Below are 17,006 nucleotides of genomic sequence, written 5' to 3'. Positions count from 1 at the left end.
TAATGACAATGTCTATAACCAGGGTGATTAAGAATATCACTCCCACAAATAAAATATGTCCCTTCTTAAGGATTGTTAATTTTGAAACTTTATAATTATTTTATATAAGCATATTAAAGTATAGGAGAATCGAATATAATCCTTGGAAAATAAAATTCTTAGCCGCTCGAATTATAAGTTTTTACAAATTTTATGTATTTTTTTTTAACTATTGGATAATGAAGTTTGGTCTCACCCTTTAATATATGTGGTTGGTTTTATGTATTTTGCACATTCGTGCATTTAATATATGGATGGCGTTTATAAAATAGTTTTTCAGTCTTTCGTTATATTGTTCTAAAAAGTCAGCGAAGGTGGTATTTGTTGTAAATTTGAAAGCGATTTTGGAGACGGATGGAGAAGGACAGCAATACGTGGTGGGTAGAGCACAAATGTTGGTTCGGAAGCCAAAGGGAGAAACATGAAGCCAACCCCATCTGACTAACAAACCAAACTCCCCCCCTTCGTACTTTGGCTTTGCATCTTTGTTTGCAACGCCAAGAAACTGCACCAAAACTTTGATACCTTCTCTCTCTTCCATTTTTCCTCTCCTTTTTTCTTATTTGTTGGATGGTTTTATCTGCTTCTTTGGTTTATGATCAATTTCAGGCACAAACAAGAGGAAGACATTTCACTGTTCTACATGTTTCAGGGTTCTTGATTTGTTCATCTTGGCGCTTCTGATCTTTGATAAGTTTCAAGTTTCATTTAGTAAAAAGCCTGGGAATTTTCTGGTGTGTGTTCTTCCATTGGTTAAAATAATTTCTTTTATAGTAAGAGTTCATACTTTCATTAATTTCTCTTATTCTTAATCAATTTGTTAGCTTCTTGAATTTGATAAACTAAGCATGGGATTGTTGCCAATTTACTATTGAAATGAAAAAGTAGTTGACTTGTGTCCCTTTTGGATCACTTGAGAGTGAAAAGTTGTCATATGATTCAACAATTCAAACCAGTTGTTGTATGTTTTGTTTAATTTGAATTGTATGTATAATCAATTTGTGCTTTATCTAATTTTGAATCTTTAAGTTGGTGAAAATGGTTTAACTTTACTTGGTCAGTGCATAATTGCATCTATATTAGCACTAAACCAATGGCATGTTAGATGGTTTCTGGCATAATTGATCTTATTCGAAGTGCGATGATGTGATGCCGGAAGGCTGGAATTGAGCTGCACAATCCTTACAGTGTTGCTCATCTGTTTATTCAGTTCTTTTCAGTGCATAATTGCATCTATAGTAGCACTAAACCAATGGCATGTTAGATGGTTTCTGGCATAATTGATCTTATTCGAAGTGCGATGATGTGATGCCGGAAGGCTGGAATTGAGCTGCACAATCCTTACAGTGTTGCTCATCTGTTTATTCAGTTCTTTTCAGTGCATAATTGCATCTATAGTAGCACTAAACCAATGGCATGTTAGATGGTTTCTGGCATAATTGATCTTATTCGAAGTGCGATGATGTGATGCCGGAAGGCTGGAATTGAGCTGCACAATCCTTACAGTGTTGCTCATCTGTTTATTCAGTTCTTTTCAGTGCATAATTGCATCTATAGTAGCACTAAACCAATGGCATGTTAGATGGTTTCTGGCATAATTGATCTTATTCGAAGTGCGATGATTTGATGCCGGAAGGCTGGAATTGAGCTGCACAATCCTTACAGTGTTGCTCATCTGTTTATTCAGTTCTTTTCATTGAAATTGATTCTTAGTTTTCTTCATCGCATTAGTTTGCAGTAGCGGTTCGAATATCAGCTGAAGTGTTCATTTACTTAACTGGTCAGGTACACTAGTTAAATCCGCTCCTGCATCCCAATTTTGTCTTATTAATTGGCAATGGGGGCTGTAGTGGGAAAGGGCGATTCCCCTAGACAGTTTTCAATCCATGAAACGAAGCTAGAGGCCAAAATGGTTGAAGCTATGAAGCGCAGAGCAGTTAAAGGAAGTGTTATGAAATCGTTTGACAGCCTCATCTTGAAGTTTCGAAAGATTGACGAAAGCTTAAGAAAGTGCAAGGCTATTTTTGAGCAATTTGGTGTGTATCCAGTTCTTATTCAATTGTATCTTAAATATGTATCTGCAAAGTAAAACATGTAGTAAAAATATAGGCTTAAAGTTATATGTTGTGATCCTTAGCGAAACAATACATAGGCATGCATCAATGTTTTCATTGATAATAAAGGCACTCTACCAATTTTGCTTTGCCTAGATTTGAACAGTCTAGGTTAAGCATATTTCTTCCATCAACATGTTCCACCAAAGAATATGCTTTTTTCTTCTTCTGTTTTCCTTGTCCACGTAATTGGTAACTGCTAAGAGGTTTGTTCTTTTTCTTTTCTTAACAGATGAGGATTCAAATGGCGCAATCGATCAAGAAGAGATGAAAAAATGTTTTTATAAACTGGAAGTCTCTTTTACAGATGAGGAAATCAGTGATCTCTTTGAGGCATGTGATATTAATGAGGACATGGGTATCAAGTTTAATGAGTTCATTGTTCTTATTTGCCTAGTATATCTTCTCAAGGATGACAGTAATGACGTTCACACTGTATCCGAAACACACCACTTTTATTCTACATATTCTTTTTTAGCTACCATTTGTTGCTCTTTAACAATTCATAAATAGAGGAATTGTCTGGGAGGCAATCCACATTTTCCAGTTGTCTTTTCTCTTCATTTGTTTGTTCTCTTTGTATTCCATGACTTCCCTAGAAATTGCATATGGAAATGCCAGATCTGGAGGCGACATTCGAAACATTGGTAGACGCATTTGTGTTCTTGGATAAGAACAAGGATGGTTATGTCAGCAAGAGTGAAATGGTCCAGGCCATTAATGAAACTACAACAGGAGAACGATCCTCTGGCCGAATAGCCATGAAAAGATTTGGTCTGCCTCTCTTTCTCCCTCTATCTCAGAGCAACACACACTCACACAAACACACACATTATGGCATACTAGAACATATGGTTTCCTTTGTAAAGGATTCTTTTTACTTGTAAATATATACGGTCGTTATATTCATTAGAATGAATCATTTCTTTGCTACATGAGGATCATTTGTGTATTTCTGTATGCATTTGCGTGGATGATTTGCTGAGAAATTTTTGTAACTTGATGAAAATGGAAGCTTGTGATTCTATTAGTTCGTAGCTATAATGGTGATCTCATAGGAATTACTTCATCTAGTTAAATGGTCTGAAGTTATCTGGTAGAGAGAACCCCTTTGCTTATTAATCTCTCACTTTTCTGTTGTTTCAGAAGAGATGGACTGGGACAAAAATGGAATGGTGAACTTCAAGGAGTTTCTGTTTGCATTTACCCGATGGATCGGAATTGACGATCTAGAGGACGAGGATGAGGACTGAGCAGGAAGAGAAGGTTTGGTAGCTTTTAGCTTCTCCATGCAGTTGGCTCTGCTTTACCATGGCTGACATTATATAATCAAGTCCTGGAAGTTCCAAAACAAGGTCTCATTTGCTTTTCCAATAATGGGCCAATTGACATAGAGCATGTAAAATTTTACAATGAGTCCTTCACTGAGATCCCCATGTACATAGTTGGAAATGTAGACTTGTTCCAATTTCTCTTATTATCAGCAATCTTTATTTTACTTAATACTTGATGGTGTGTTGTGTTAAAGGATTTTCCTATCTTAGGTTGGGGTTTAGATGCCTTTTGTTTTTTGTTACATTGGGAGGAAGGAAACCCAGGGGTTTCGATTTTGAGTGCCAAGTGGGGGAAAAAGGGAACGGCCACAACTATTGTGGTAACCCCGCATTGGTGGGGTTTAGATGCCTTGAATCTTACTGAACTGCAATCTTTTCGACTATTTCACAATTGTTTTAAAACATCCCCAAAAACATACCATCATTTCCCAATTTTAGAAGCCTATGAGTTAAGGTTTGGGAGTGATTCTGAATAGGCCAAAAATCACTTATGTGGAGAATCACAATAAATCACTTTAAAGTGATTATATGGAGCTCCAGAAGAGATTTTGGCCTTATATACAATCACTACCAAACGAGCCCTAATTGTGCAAAGGCTTAATAAATATTACTAACTCCATATGCCTCTGTGCATCAAGTCAATTTGTTTAACTTCTAGTAACATGCAACCACTTATTTTTCGGTCTGGACCTGTAAAAACATACACACAGCAACTTTAACAGAACTAAAATTACAAAACTCATTGTTGACGACAAATATGACAACCAAAAATGTTAGAGCAAGAAGCAACAAATAACATGAAAAGTGACTCTCTAGAACAAAACAAAGAATTCTTTTAACAAGTCCAATTCAATCTAGACGGTACAACATACTCCAACCCAGACAACATGCTTCGGGTAGATCATATGTTTGCCTCACTATTCGTATACACACCATGCCATAGCTTACTCACAGAAACCCCAAGACGGTAACAAAACTGTCATCACATGCTTATAATAGTATAAGGACCGGCTTGGAGAGCAAATGCTCTGACCAAACTGTCTAATGCAACATACAAAAGCAAACCCCCCGAAATCAAACTGTCCCTGTTTATGCGATACGTCAACCTCCCCCCGACCAGTAGGTACACACACTTGATATAGAAACAAGTTAGAACTGGCACACAATGGTGTTGCCAGTGCCCCGATGGCAGTTGTTGGATTGGCTGACACAGCAACACCTGTGGCGTGGAAACTGCTGTTTAGTGGCAGAAATTAACAAACAAGCTCCGAGAGCCCTCCAAGAAGAGCATCCACTACCCCCTGGTTTTGGCCCTCTTCATACCAAGACTGTTGTGGAAGGGTGACACAGAACCAGACATTGGAGAACCCTCTTCACGAAGTGTACCATTGAGCATTGCCAACTCTCGCAGCTGCTGTTTCTTGTAGAAATCCTGAGACTCATCCTAATAATATATTTTGAAAAGGAAAAGGAACCCAATTAGTGCCTAAATTATTCCAAAACATGGTCAAGAGTTTTGCTGTTTTGCAGGCAGAATTCACAAAATTAACTTGCCAGGAAGAGGAAAACCTTTTCCAAATAAGAGGAGAGAACATACCACAGGCCTGAGTAAATCTTCAAGTACCTCACGTGCTTGTGATAAACGAGCATCAATAATTTCAACTGGTAGTTCTGCCTCCACCAGAATATGAAGAGGCTCGTTCAAATGTTCATACCCTGGCTTTCCTCTCATCATTTCTTCCTTCAGAACAAAAATAGTACAGTGAACTAACATTAGATCCTCACAATGAGGACTGAATAAACGGAAATTCTCATTTACAGCATAGCGCAACAGATGTTCATACTTTTGGTATGCATGAATGTGAAATCAGTGCAATCATCAAAGAAGAAAAGTCTCATTATTACCCTCGTCGGATCCTTTATGCTACCACGGCCCCTAATCAGAACACGGCACTCAGTAGTTGCTTCCACTCGTTTAAGAGAGTTCCCCCTAGGGCCCAACAACCGTCCAACAAAGTTATACTGCAATAATAAAATGATGTCAGACAACAAAAGAGAAATACATTGAGAAATTAACAGGATCTAGCAGTTCATCCATACATTAGGATATTTGTCCACTGGAATATCCACTCGGATTGTTCGCTTAACAATTAGACCAGATGAGCTACTTGGAGAATTAAGCCAGTTTTGTGTTGATGAAGGCTGTAATAAACCTGACATCTGGGCAGTGGAATCCAAGTACGTTAAAACCTAACATAACATATAGGGATCCGTTATTTATATATTTCACTACACATATGAGAACATAAGATATTGGTCCTCGAAGAACCTCCAAGATCCTAAAAAAGAAACTCATTAGGGATACATCATTACAGCTTTGAAGAATGTAAAGAATAAATAACTAAACAGAGAGAAAAATGTACACCTTAACAGATACAATGGAACTCGGAAAATTTCCTGATATATACGACTGTCGAAAACAATGAATTTCAAGGACAGTAAATATAAAATGAATACCATTACCAACAATAATATCATTTTGCAATCCCTCTTGCATACAGAGGCATTCAGTAGCTGAAATGTTTCAACACCATATTAATAATGAAAAATGGCTGTGCCTTGTCAGGCAAACTCAACAACAAACATAACCGAAGGGTCAGTACTCTACACAGGAAAACCAGGAGTCCAATAATCTCCTTTAGATTGGACAAACTCTTTTCAATGCTCTGTATTACTACTAGGAATTGCATCTCATGCCAAGTGTAAGATCTAATAATATGTCATATACTCGAAATACTCAACAAACAGACAAAGTCAGAATAAATGGAGAACCATATCAATTGAAGTAGAATTCCAGAAGCAAAGCTAATTGATTATCATTTGGTTGTTGATGTTAGCTTCAGACTACCTGTCTCAAAATGGCAAATTAATTGCAGGCACCTAAACAAATGTTAAGAGTTAGCATGAAATGTAAAAGCCGTGTCAGAAATGCTTCTAAAAGACAGTAAAATTAGATGGAAAATAAGGTTATGTTAAGTTAATGGTTAGTATCCGTACTTCTGATTGAAACCGTGAAGCCCATCCGTTCACATCAGCACCTCCATTTGAAAACATTCCTCCAGAAGCCAGGGGGCTAGCATGTTCAAGCCCACTTTGACCTAAAACTGATGCATTCCCCAACAGTGTAGTTACACGCAATATTTCTGCTCCAAAAATGTCAATTTTCAAGAATAAGATGTACCGGTTAGCATTTGTTATAAGGTTAGCAGTCACCACAAAATGGAGAGACAACACGGATTTTTCTTCTGAGTCAGTTAAAATCAATGTTTCCCCCATGTAATAAATTTAACTTCAAAAGAGTACTGTAACATCAAAGTAATGAGAAAGTTAATAAAGAAAGGAAGCCTATTAATTGTAACAATAGTTATGAACACCATCAGAAAAGAATACACGAGAACCCAAGTTAATAGAGGGGCAAAACCCCATAAAAGAATATACATCCACAAAACATCACCACCTGATATGATAACACCAAAACCGCTAAAACCTGAGAAATCAATGTCAATATTACGATTCTAACAAAAATACTTAGATTCCTCCCGGAGAGAAGGAAAACCAAAAGAACAAATACCCATAGAGAAGCAAACAACAAGCCCTCGCAAAAAAAAAGAAAGAAAAACTTATGGATCAAGCTATGTCTTCAGCTAGGAACTTGGTGAATGAATTTGCTAATGTTGGATTACAAGATAGACTACAAGTCAAAAACCTTTACCTCAGAAAGGTTCACCTTTTGGTTGGGACAGGTGATTTCATAGTCTTTAGGTATCTGTGTTCGTAGAAAGGAGAGATGGTTGGCAAAAGGAGGGTCCCACCATAAACATCCAAAGACCAAGTCACATTGGCAGTATCACTTTATATATGACGGCCAGGTTTATCAATTGTTATCCTCTAATTAAAATGAAAACACCCAATGCTTGTTATGTCAGCATCTTTCCCGCTGATAAACACAAGATTTTACTATTATCCTCCCTTTTGGTCTAAAAAAATATTTCTTCAACAGTTATTTCGGGAAAAAAATCATTTGTATAAACAAATAAGAAAAACAAGGTCTATAAGAGAAACCGAGAACTAAACATTGAACTCCAAGTCAGACTAAACAAGGTAACCTATCTCCTACATCCGAGGTATGTGAAAGAACTAGGTGCTAGAAGAGACATAATCAAGGAGGGATTGAAGTAATGGTATTGCACACGCAATCATTATAATCCTGTTGTTCTTCATATGCAAACCAGTTGCCTGTGATATGTACACCTCTTCAATACTTTCCAACAATTACGAATTTTGAGTTGGAACTGGCATTCCAAACCAATACACTAAGTGATGGTTTTGATAATTCTACCCCATGAAACAAAGTACCCCTGAATTTTTTAGATGAGCTCAGCATCCTTCATTGGATTTCTCAATACATACAGCCTACAGGCATGCAATACAATGTAGCTCGAGCTAAATGAAATCACGAGACAATTAGTCCCAACTTAGTAGTTGCTTATCCTTGTAATCCATTACATATCATTAGGAAGTGCGAGCATAAACTAAACTCAACAAATTTGATTAGCAGGATCATTAGCATCTCTAATAACTTAGCACATATAACCAAGTTAAAGTAATTACGAGTCTATTAAGTGAGTTGAGCAGTGATTAATTTCTAATAGTACTATGCTTCACCACTTCGCATAATCATGTTAGATGAAAAGGGTATGTCCTCATATAACCTGTGAAGTTATTCGAATCGTTTGATTCGGGTTGAGCAGTTACTGATCGCAGAGTCTTCACATTTGAACATTGCAATTGTACCCATAAAAGCACTTTAGATAAACAATAACACGCTTAATTCAAAGTTCGAAACTGACCTTGGTTTATTAACCTGCAGCAATGCGGTAGCAAAGGCAAAAATGGACCGAGTTTGTGGCGCTCCGCAAGTAATTCAGATAGATATCTGGAAACACAGAGAGTAAAGCTATTATTATACAACATCATGCTTCGCAAAAAGAAAAAGAAAAAAGCCAAAAAATAACGATATTTATTATGATGATGATGAGGATAATTGATAAAAGTCAACAAATCAATCAATCAAGCTCAAGCTTTCTTCTTCACAAGAAATCTAGGGAATCGATAAATTAAGAACAGATCTCGCGACATACTTTTCTTGCTCGGCGGCGACGAGAGCTGCGGATGAGGCGGAGCGAAGGCCGGAGAGGTGAGGAGAGTGAGGTGCCGACGGCGACGGCGAGTACGACATATACCTTCCACCGCCCGATGATGACGTCATTTCCACAACGCCTCAACCGTCCGATCGTCGTCTTCTTCTTCCGGTCGTCTCTGTCTCTGAGTCTGGGGGGACTCTGTGTGTGTCTGGGGCCGGCTGGTGGGACGATCGCGATTCCCAACCAGACGCTCGCTCTCTCTGTCTCTCAAATCTCTCAATCCAGGTCTAAGCGTCGGTGGATTTTCATTTATACTTACACTGCCTTTTACTTTCTACCTTCCCCACTACTACTATACTAACTACACAGTAACTTTTTTTTTTTTTTCTTTTCTTTTTACTATTATTTGGAAAGCAATTTCTTTTGGTATGCATTAATGAGTAATCTTCTATATGCCATAGAGATTGATATGTCTATCTAAATATGATATATGATAATGTAAAATGTCAGATTGTCTTACAAATTAAATTTGTCAATTTATGGTGGAAATTGATTGTTCAGTATGTGCAAACTTTTTCTCGATTAGTCGATAAATCTATTTGTGCACAGAATTTCGACTAAAAATGCAAGTTTGTGTTATTAAGAAATTAAAATTAAGATGTTTAATGGTGGTTGATTAGTGTGAAACCTATAATAGGTCTTATTATTATACCAAACCTCTAGCATAGACCATGGAGCGAGAGGGGTTGGCCATCAATGGACTCTTTAGTCTCAAGTTCTCAACCATGAAAATTGGAACCCTAGAGAGATGGCTACGTGGATCAATTTAGACCCATATCTTCATTGGCATGTCGACATTTGTTGTTTATGGTCCTATCAATTCTTTGATATCGCTGTTTCGTATGGCAATGAGTTTTCTGATTTTCAATATTCCTAAATTACATATAATAATTGCTGCCAATTATGTTGACTAAAAACATAATTTATGTGCAATAATAGCATCCTCTCCAATAATGCTTTGAAAGAAAGAAACCCAATTATAAACTTTAGCGGTTGGTATGGTTTGACCAGTTAATCCAAATGTAATGTACACTTTTGTATGAGCTATGAAGACAAATTGACCAAGTATTAATAATGAACAAACATTCTTCTTTGCCATTAAATTTCATCATGTTTATGCGTAGTAATATTGGATCAAGGTCAAAGCAGTCATCAACTTTAATTTTTATTCATTCAAAACCATCTAAAAATCACCATATAAAAGAGCTATTGCAGTAATTCTAGTTCTTATGATAAGGAGATTTACATGATAATATCCCTGCTTTGAAAGTTCCCACATATGAAATGTAATGAAATCTTTCTGGTATAAATTCTCTAAAAATTCCCAATAAATGGGTTCTCCCTTGTGCAGTTGTCTATAATCCAGCCACCTATTTCTTTCTCATTAATGCATACATACTCAAACAATTACATAGATATATCAGTAGGTGCTTACAGTTACCTTCCATAGGTATCATTAATCCCATCCTGTTGTTTTTTCTGCATTGTAATCGGTAATCCTCATACCCAGATACGCATGTAAGAAGTTGTCAATCAGATTAGTGGCAAATAAATATTCTCTACACGCTTAGATGGATCATGAAAAGTCTGTTTTCTTAGTCCGAGTGATCGCGGAAGCGGATAATTCTGTTGATGAAGGATCTCTCGCGGCGATATCTGTTGAGGAAAATATTACAGGTGATGAATATTCTCATGTGCAAATCAGTAAGAGTAGCACGACAATAACAATTTCAAAGCGGACACAGGGCACAAGAACATACAAGACAAACGACGACATGCAGAAGCAAGTGACCCCAATGGAGAAATGAACAAAGAAAGTCGGCCAGAAATTCTCCCTGTCCAGAAATATCCTCTCAGAAATAATAGTTGTTATCCCTGAAAACAGTAGGACCTTCCATCCTGAAGGTAAGCATCTGTAAAAAGAAAATGAGGAGGAATCCTGTGAAGACAGAAGAAAAATTAGCACATACAAGCCTATGAGGTTAAAATCATTCACAAAACATGCGAGATAAATAATTAACATCATACCTGGAAATATTGCTTGATGAATACCCCAGAGTACGCTATTCTCAGGATCATATCTTTACCATGTCAAGAAACCAGAGACTAGAACCAATAAATTGAATTGCAATTGCTCACAATGCACATTACTTACCGATCAACACCATTCCAGACTGATGATGTCATCTATATTGCCGTGTCATGTAATTTTTTGTGAAACAAAAACAGAAAAGAAAATTTGAATAAAGACATTTCTATGTCTCAAAAAAATTTCAGGTCAAATGCACCAAAAGTTGAATAAAGACATTTCTATACTGTGAGCTTTGTACACGGGAAAAGCAGCAACCTTATGTTCTTACTCTTCTGACAAAAGCATCTGCAAAATGTAGCAGCTGCTTTCTTTGAAAAAAATGAAAAATAACTAGTGACTTTAATTTTAAAAAGTAACAGAAAATATAAGGCAAAAGCTTTACCAAATAAACCTTAAGAAAACTGCCTAAACCAGGAAAAGGATACTTATTGAGTTTGCCAAAATTAAGCCAACTGCACCAGCTGAGTTGATCAGCAGGATATTCAGTACTACATGTATTATTGCGAACATAAACGTTGAAAGGTTTGACTGTACTAGTTGCTTCTCTTTTGCAACGGCATGTAGAAATGATTCAGATGTTCCTGATGTAAAACCAAAGCACAATCTCAGTTCTAGCTTGATACCTTTTAGGCACAGCAGTAAGATCTTTAAGTTAACACCAAACACAACCAAAAATTGATGATATAAAAGGGGTACCAGTTCCAAATGAAAGACTTTAGCAGATTGTCAATGGATCCTGCCACACATACGATTTATTTTTTCAAACAATCACCACCACTTTAGTATCCTAGTCCTTAGCGGCCTTACTACATCTTAATACGAATTCCTTTACTTCAAAAATAAGGGAATTCATCATTCGAAAGGAAGTAGCCATAAAAAATTTCATATCTCATTAATATTATGCCATAATTAGTAATAGAATAAAGAAATCATAAAGACCCATAAAATAGAAAAGCATTAACTCAAGTACATGTTGCTTGATATTCCTCTAACTATGGCTCATATGCCTGCGAATATTGACAAGAAGAATCAGAGCATTACTCACCATTCATAGCCAGAACAATTATATAAATGCAATAATATCGAAGGGCTGTTGATGCCTCCCCATCACTCCATTTCTGTCCGTACAACAATCTGATGAGAGAATAAGCATAACTTGGACCAAACGCCATAAATACAAGACCTACAGGATATCTGAGCATCGTGAGACCAAGGAAACAACTAAGGAAGAAGACTTCAAGAAAAGAACAAATATCAATTCCTACTATAGATAATTATCTTGCTCCTTTTGTGGTCATCAACTTGTCCTATTTCATAATGTATCAAAATCAGATCTTTTAATTTACTCATTATACAATGAATCAAAGGCCAATACAAGTGTTTTCACTACCTGATCTCTCTGTTACAACATAACATGCAGTGTCTGCATATTTGCATGCTACAATTAACTTTGTAAATTTTTCTTTTCTAAAAGACATTTTCTAGGTTGTTTGAGTCCCTTGGGTTCTGTTCGTCATAGTTTCATATGTGATCTAAACGACTGAGATGCTATTACAATAATCAACTTGGCTACTTATTAAATCGAGACTATACACATATATCAATATATATTGTCTACAATTTTGATCTGTATAAACAAAGGAGAAAAGGAAATTGAAATGCACACATGCACGCACCTATTAACAAAACCAGTTTAAGGGCCTCTGTAAGGCTACTTCCTAGCCTCCTGTCTTTATTTGGGTCTTTTCCTGTCAACGAAAGATATTATTGGAAAATTTAAGTTTGTTAGATTTAGCACTGTATGATGCAATATTAATGGAACCATGGATTTTTCTCCATGGATACAAACCAAATTTGAAGTGTGCACATAGCATATGTGAAGAATCATTTGCACATAGCATATGTGAAGAATCATTTGTAACTCACATGAAAAGAAACAAAAGCAGGAAGAAATTAACCCAAAATCAAGATAACATCAAAAGAACCATCAAGTAAACAAAGGAGGAAAGTAAACCTGATGCAGACCTTGCAAATGTAGCATAGGAACTTTCTTCAAAAGGAAGAAACACCAGCCTCACCACTAGGCTCCCTAATAAGTGATAAATATCATAAAAAGAAAATTCAAAATTACTGACATGTTTTCTATTCTGAAGTAGTCTCAGAACAAAATCAGATCTTATTGTGATGACAAAGCGATTAATTGTATGACTCAAAAGATCTGGACCAAATAATTACCTAATTTGTCCACAAGTCCATATACGGCTTGGTTATAATATGTCGCCCACCATAAAAGGACAAGACTTTGTCCTTCTTGAAGGATCAACTTCATGAAGGATTGAAGTGTAAACAACTTACACATGTCAGACAGCTGCCCATCATAATGCTTCTTATTCTTTACTCTGTGAAAGTATTAAGCTATCAACTAAAGCAAATTTGTTAAAGACATAAGATTTAATTGAAAAACAGTGTTGCTTATCATATCCTTTCTGCTAAGCCAGCCAATTGTAATTGTCAATACATACGAATATGACAAATAAATCTGACGAGTGAAGAAATACAAGTTGTGATAATATTCCACTCAACTACACAAATCCACACATTTGATAATAAAGATTGACTAGCTCCCATGAAACCATTCACAGTGAACATATGACACTGGATTATTGCCTCCCAGATAAGACCAGGACCAACAAGGCACTCTACAAAAACGCTTGCCAAAAATAAACAAGAAGTCATTTCTGCTGTCCAAGAAATCAAATAGTGTGATGCCCACATATTTGGCCACAAGGGACATCAGCTAAAGATCTTATGAATTCCCTACTTCTCTCCACGTGAAGAATCCATTCTTAACGTATGTCTTTTCAGTTAACATTGGATTATACTCATGCATTATCCCATAAATTTTTTCCCTTCTGAGGTATGACAGAAAATGAAAATTCATCATCTACAGAAAATAATGTAGAATTAGAAGAAAGAAAAAAAAAAAATACCTGAATGGAAAAATAGCAGAACTTCTACATGTACCAAAAAGAAGAAAATAGACCCAATAACCTAGGAACAAGCACACTCCATATGCAGTTTGTGACAATGAAAATACAATCGCTTTATCCTGCAACCGATCAAATGATCATTCATAATTAGAAGTTGCATCTAATACCATAAATAATCAAGGTCAAGGATTGATAACCACCCTTTAAGTAAGTTCGGTTGGTGTGTCAGTTCTAAACACTCCAATTTACTACAGTAACTATCCTTCCTCTTCAGAGAATAATCCTTAATAACAGAGGCCCTCACCTACTCATATTGACTATTCAGGTTCACTAGCAGAATACAAATTTATTTCTTCATGGTCCTCTCAAATGGATAATAGGTTAAAAAGTAAATTTTACAAGATTTGTTCCCATGTCCAGTAACCAATAAAATGGTTCCAATAAAGCATAAAATTACTGGTTAAGGAACCAGTGGACACCACCCATATGAGGTTCATATAACAAAAGGGAATCAAACAGATCATTACACACTTCCTTGCAGGTTTCATTTTGAATATAGGGAACAATGTTAAAAAATGAATAAAAATAAAGATTGCCAGAATAATTTGATAAAAACTCTTACCAAGTAAGTTTGCTTGACAATGAGAATGAACATTGTTATGCAGCGGGAAAGAGTAGCAACTGTCTCAACTACTAGCCTTAGTTTAAGCAGAAGCAAGTTCTGAGAAAGGATATACAAGGGCTCTGCCAGTAGTTCAAAAATACATGCAGAGCCTGCCACGTAAAAATGACTCATGTCACTGATACATTAATGTGAAACAATTAATTCATTTAAGCAAAGCCAAATGGTCTATGATTTCCAATCATCAATGATTCTTGTTATAAAAGCACTGAAACAATATTGATGAGTCACAAATCACAAATGGACTTGAAAACCAAACATATATCGTATTCATAAATAATTTTTGAATGAGTAGTCATAACAAATTATGTGTGAAAATCTCCATAAACAGAGAGAAGCAGCAACAGCAACAAGACATACTTTTCTAAAAGAAAATAATATATATAGCAATCTACCATTAATCAAGATTGCTTGCCCATATGGATCAGAAAAGCTTAAGCCTTTATTCCAGAAGACAACACCGCATGCTGCAACAGTAAGAAGAATTCCACATGGGGGAATTAACCAGGCAAATGTCATTATCTTTGCTATATTTTCTTCTGTTGAAGTACCATCACTGTAGCATAATACATAAGAATTACAGGTCCTTAGTTGGTATAAATAAACACATTGATATTAAAATGAAGAAGCACCTTTTCATGTCTGCCCGAAGGCATGCTCGCCGAACTCCCTCACGACTGAGAAACAGTACACAGGTGACAAAAAGAGGAAATTGTACTCCATAGAGCTGCCACCAGAAGACAAAAGAAATACACAAATGACTTCACAGTGAAGTAATTAAATTTCCAAATCAAATGGAAATGCCACAACAGATATTCAAGCTCCAAGCCCAGCTCTTTGAGAGGCTGTATTGGACTGGATTGCTAGAGTTTGGTCCAGTATAAGATTGGACAATTGCCCAATTTAATGGAAGAACAAGTAACAAACTAAAGCTTACAAATTTATCATGTGGGCTACCGTTGAATCCAAAGCCGAAAAAGAAAATATATGGAAACATGTAAAATAGACAAAGATTTAAGAGAAAATCAAGCAGGAACTTGGAAAATGCATAAAGGATGGAGAAAGTAGTATATATTGTTACCGCAAAGTCCTCAACTGAAAGGTGCCTGACGATCCACGCATTGAATATAAATGGAATTCCCCTTGACAAGAATTGCGTAGCTGATGCAACCAAAAAGAAAGCAAATTTGCATCATCTTCATTCTTCGGTTTGTGTGTGTGAGAGAGAGAGAGAGAGAGAGAGAGAGAGAGAGAGAGAGAGAGAGAGAGAGAGAGAGAGAGAGAGACTGACCGAGCAAGTACTTGAAGGTGCGAGAGAAACTGCTGTCAGTGAGTGATTGAGATTGAGATCCAACCGACGAAGCTCTTGACATCTCGATGAACTTTTCTGGGATCTCTCTCTCAGAGTTCAGAAGCGAAAGGGAGAATGAGAATGAGAGACCTTCGAATTCCAAAATATTTCCGACTTTAAGTGTTTGTAACAAATGTGAACAAAATAATGATAGCTGGATTCTTGGTTTTGGTGGTGGTGGGCTTGATAGATATGTGCATGAATATTAGTTGGGAGTGGATTTTATTATATATCTCTCTGTAGAGAGAGACTATACGGTCTGCGTGTGTTTAGAAATTTAGAGAGAGAGAGAGAGAGAGAGAGATAGATACGGAAAGAAAAGGGTGTGGTAGTGAAAGAACAAAGCAAGACAAGGGTTTGGAGACTTGAGGAGTTTTGCTCTCAGCAAAACAACAACAACAAACCCAGCTCTGAATTTCTCAACCTTACTCCTACAACTCTTCGGAATTTTACAAGTCTAATCTTCGGAATTTCATCCAGTTTTGGGATAAGACGATAATTCTTCGGAATTTTACGACGATGATGACGACGAAGAAGATGGTGATGGCGATGATGATGATGGATCTGGGCAGTTGGTGGTGGCTGGGAGCGTGGTATGGTTTAAATTATAGCCGGACGGCTAAAATATTCTATTAACAGCGTATAGCCGTTCGACTATACTATTAAAATATTATTTTCATAGCGTATAGCCGCCCGGCTATATGTTTAAAATATTATATTTAACGAGTATAGCCGGAGTATAGCCGTACGGCTATACGTTTAAAATATACTATTTAAAGCATATAGCCGCCCGGCGATACTTCTAAAATATTGCATTCATAGCGTTTAGCCGAGCAGCTATACTTCTAAAATACTCTATTTAAAGAGTATAGCCGCGCGGCTATACTGTAAAATATTCTAATTAAAGAGTATAGCCCCGCGGCTGGACCGTTAAAATATTCCATTTAAAGAGTATAGCCGACCGGCTATATGGGTAAAATATTCTATTTATAGAGTATAGCCGCCCGGCTATACTTTGTATTTTTAAAAATGAAAAATTATTCAAATATTTACTTTTTAATTATTTTTATTTTACGTTGACAACAGTGGACTGATGGAGGGTTCAATATCATATGGGTTGGGCTAAGACCAAATTTTGGA

The 17,006-nt window shown here is 36.5% G+C and overlaps 3 protein-coding genes across 5 annotated transcripts; 1 reads left to right on the top strand and 2 right to left on the bottom strand.

The window, feature by feature from the left end:
* Positions 290-3,658, top strand: LOC18773017 (probable calcium-binding protein CML21). Its single transcript, XM_007205770.2, has 5 exons — positions 290-773; positions 1,825-2,075; positions 2,386-2,588; positions 2,753-2,927; positions 3,300-3,658. Exons 2-5 carry the CDS (start codon positions 1,877-1,879, stop codon positions 3,404-3,406), a joined length of 684 nt encoding a protein of 227 aa, XP_007205832.1. The 5' UTR covers positions 290-773; positions 1,825-1,876; the 3' UTR covers positions 3,407-3,658.
* LOC18772777 (KH domain-containing protein At5g56140) lies at positions 4,196-9,190 on the bottom strand. 3 transcript variants are annotated; one of them, XM_020565289.1, is made up of 7 exons: positions 8,689-9,163; positions 8,398-8,483; positions 6,545-6,690; positions 5,588-5,737; positions 5,393-5,509; positions 5,085-5,228; positions 4,196-4,931 (listed from the first exon to the last, which is right to left on the bottom strand). In XM_020565289.1, exons 1-7 carry the CDS (start codon positions 8,814-8,816, stop codon positions 4,782-4,784), a joined length of 921 nt encoding a protein of 306 aa, XP_020420878.1. In that variant the 5' UTR covers positions 8,817-9,163; the 3' UTR covers positions 4,196-4,781. The 3 variants fall into 3 exon arrangements, 2 of the variants coding, with proteins under 2 accessions (XP_020420878.1, XP_007205649.1); XM_007205587.2 differs by having other exon boundaries at positions 5,588-5,707; positions 8,689-9,162; XR_002271972.1 differs by having other exon boundaries at positions 4,824-4,931; positions 5,332-5,509; positions 8,689-9,190.
* On the bottom strand, positions 9,881-16,457 carry LOC18773600 (protein RFT1 homolog). The gene is made up of 14 exons (XM_007208101.2): positions 15,807-16,457; positions 15,597-15,676; positions 15,148-15,242; positions 14,911-15,071; positions 14,456-14,607; positions 13,834-13,952; positions 13,079-13,242; positions 12,858-12,932; positions 12,520-12,591; positions 11,889-12,026; positions 11,269-11,424; positions 10,780-10,832; positions 10,512-10,690; positions 9,881-10,407 (listed from the first exon to the last, which is right to left on the bottom strand). Exons 1-14 carry the CDS (start codon positions 15,886-15,888, stop codon positions 10,347-10,349), a joined length of 1,587 nt encoding a protein of 528 aa, XP_007208163.1. The 5' UTR covers positions 15,889-16,457; the 3' UTR covers positions 9,881-10,346.

This window comes from Prunus persica, chromosome G6 (assembly GCF_000346465.2).
Source record: "Prunus persica cultivar Lovell chromosome G6, Prunus_persica_NCBIv2, whole genome shotgun sequence".
Classification (NCBI taxonomy): Eukaryota; Viridiplantae; Streptophyta; class Magnoliopsida; order Rosales; family Rosaceae; genus Prunus; species Prunus persica.
Note: the sequence above shows the minus strand (reverse complement) of the source record. Positions and strands in the feature narration are given on the sequence as shown.

Coding starts and splice junctions, on each gene's coding strand:
- LOC18773017 (XM_007205770.2), top strand. CDS start 1,877: ATGGGGGCTGTAGTGGGAAAGGGCGATTCCCCTAGACAGTTTTCAATC. Junction 2,589..2,752: donor ACAGTAATGACGTTCACACT/GTATCCGAAACA, acceptor TGACTTCCCTAG/AAATTGCATATGGAAATGCC. Junction 2,928..3,299: donor AATAGCCATGAAAAGATTTG/GTCTGCCTCTCT, acceptor CTGTTGTTTCAG/AAGAGATGGACTGGGACAAA.
- LOC18772777 (XM_020565289.1), bottom strand. CDS start 8,816: ATGACGTCATCATCGGGCGGTGGAAGGTATATGTCGTACTCGCCGTCG. Junction 6,691..8,397: donor CTGCAGGTTAATAAACCAAG/GTCAGTTTCGAA, acceptor TTTTTGGAGCAG/AAATATTGCGTGTAACTACA. Junction 4,932..5,084: donor AAGATTTACTCAGGCCTGTG/GTATGTTCTCTC, acceptor ATATATTATTAG/GATGAGTCTCAGGATTTCTA.
- LOC18773600 (XM_007208101.2), bottom strand. CDS start 15,888: ATGTCAAGAGCTTCGTCGGTTGGATCTCAATCTCAATCACTCACTGAC. Junction 13,953..14,455: donor TTGTCAAGCAAACTTACTTG/GTAAGAGTTTTT, acceptor GATCGGTTGCAG/GATAAAGCGATTGTATTTTC. Junction 10,691..10,779: donor TCATCAAGCAATATTTCCAG/GTATGATGTTAA, acceptor CTGTCTTCACAG/GATTCCTCCTCATTTTCTTT.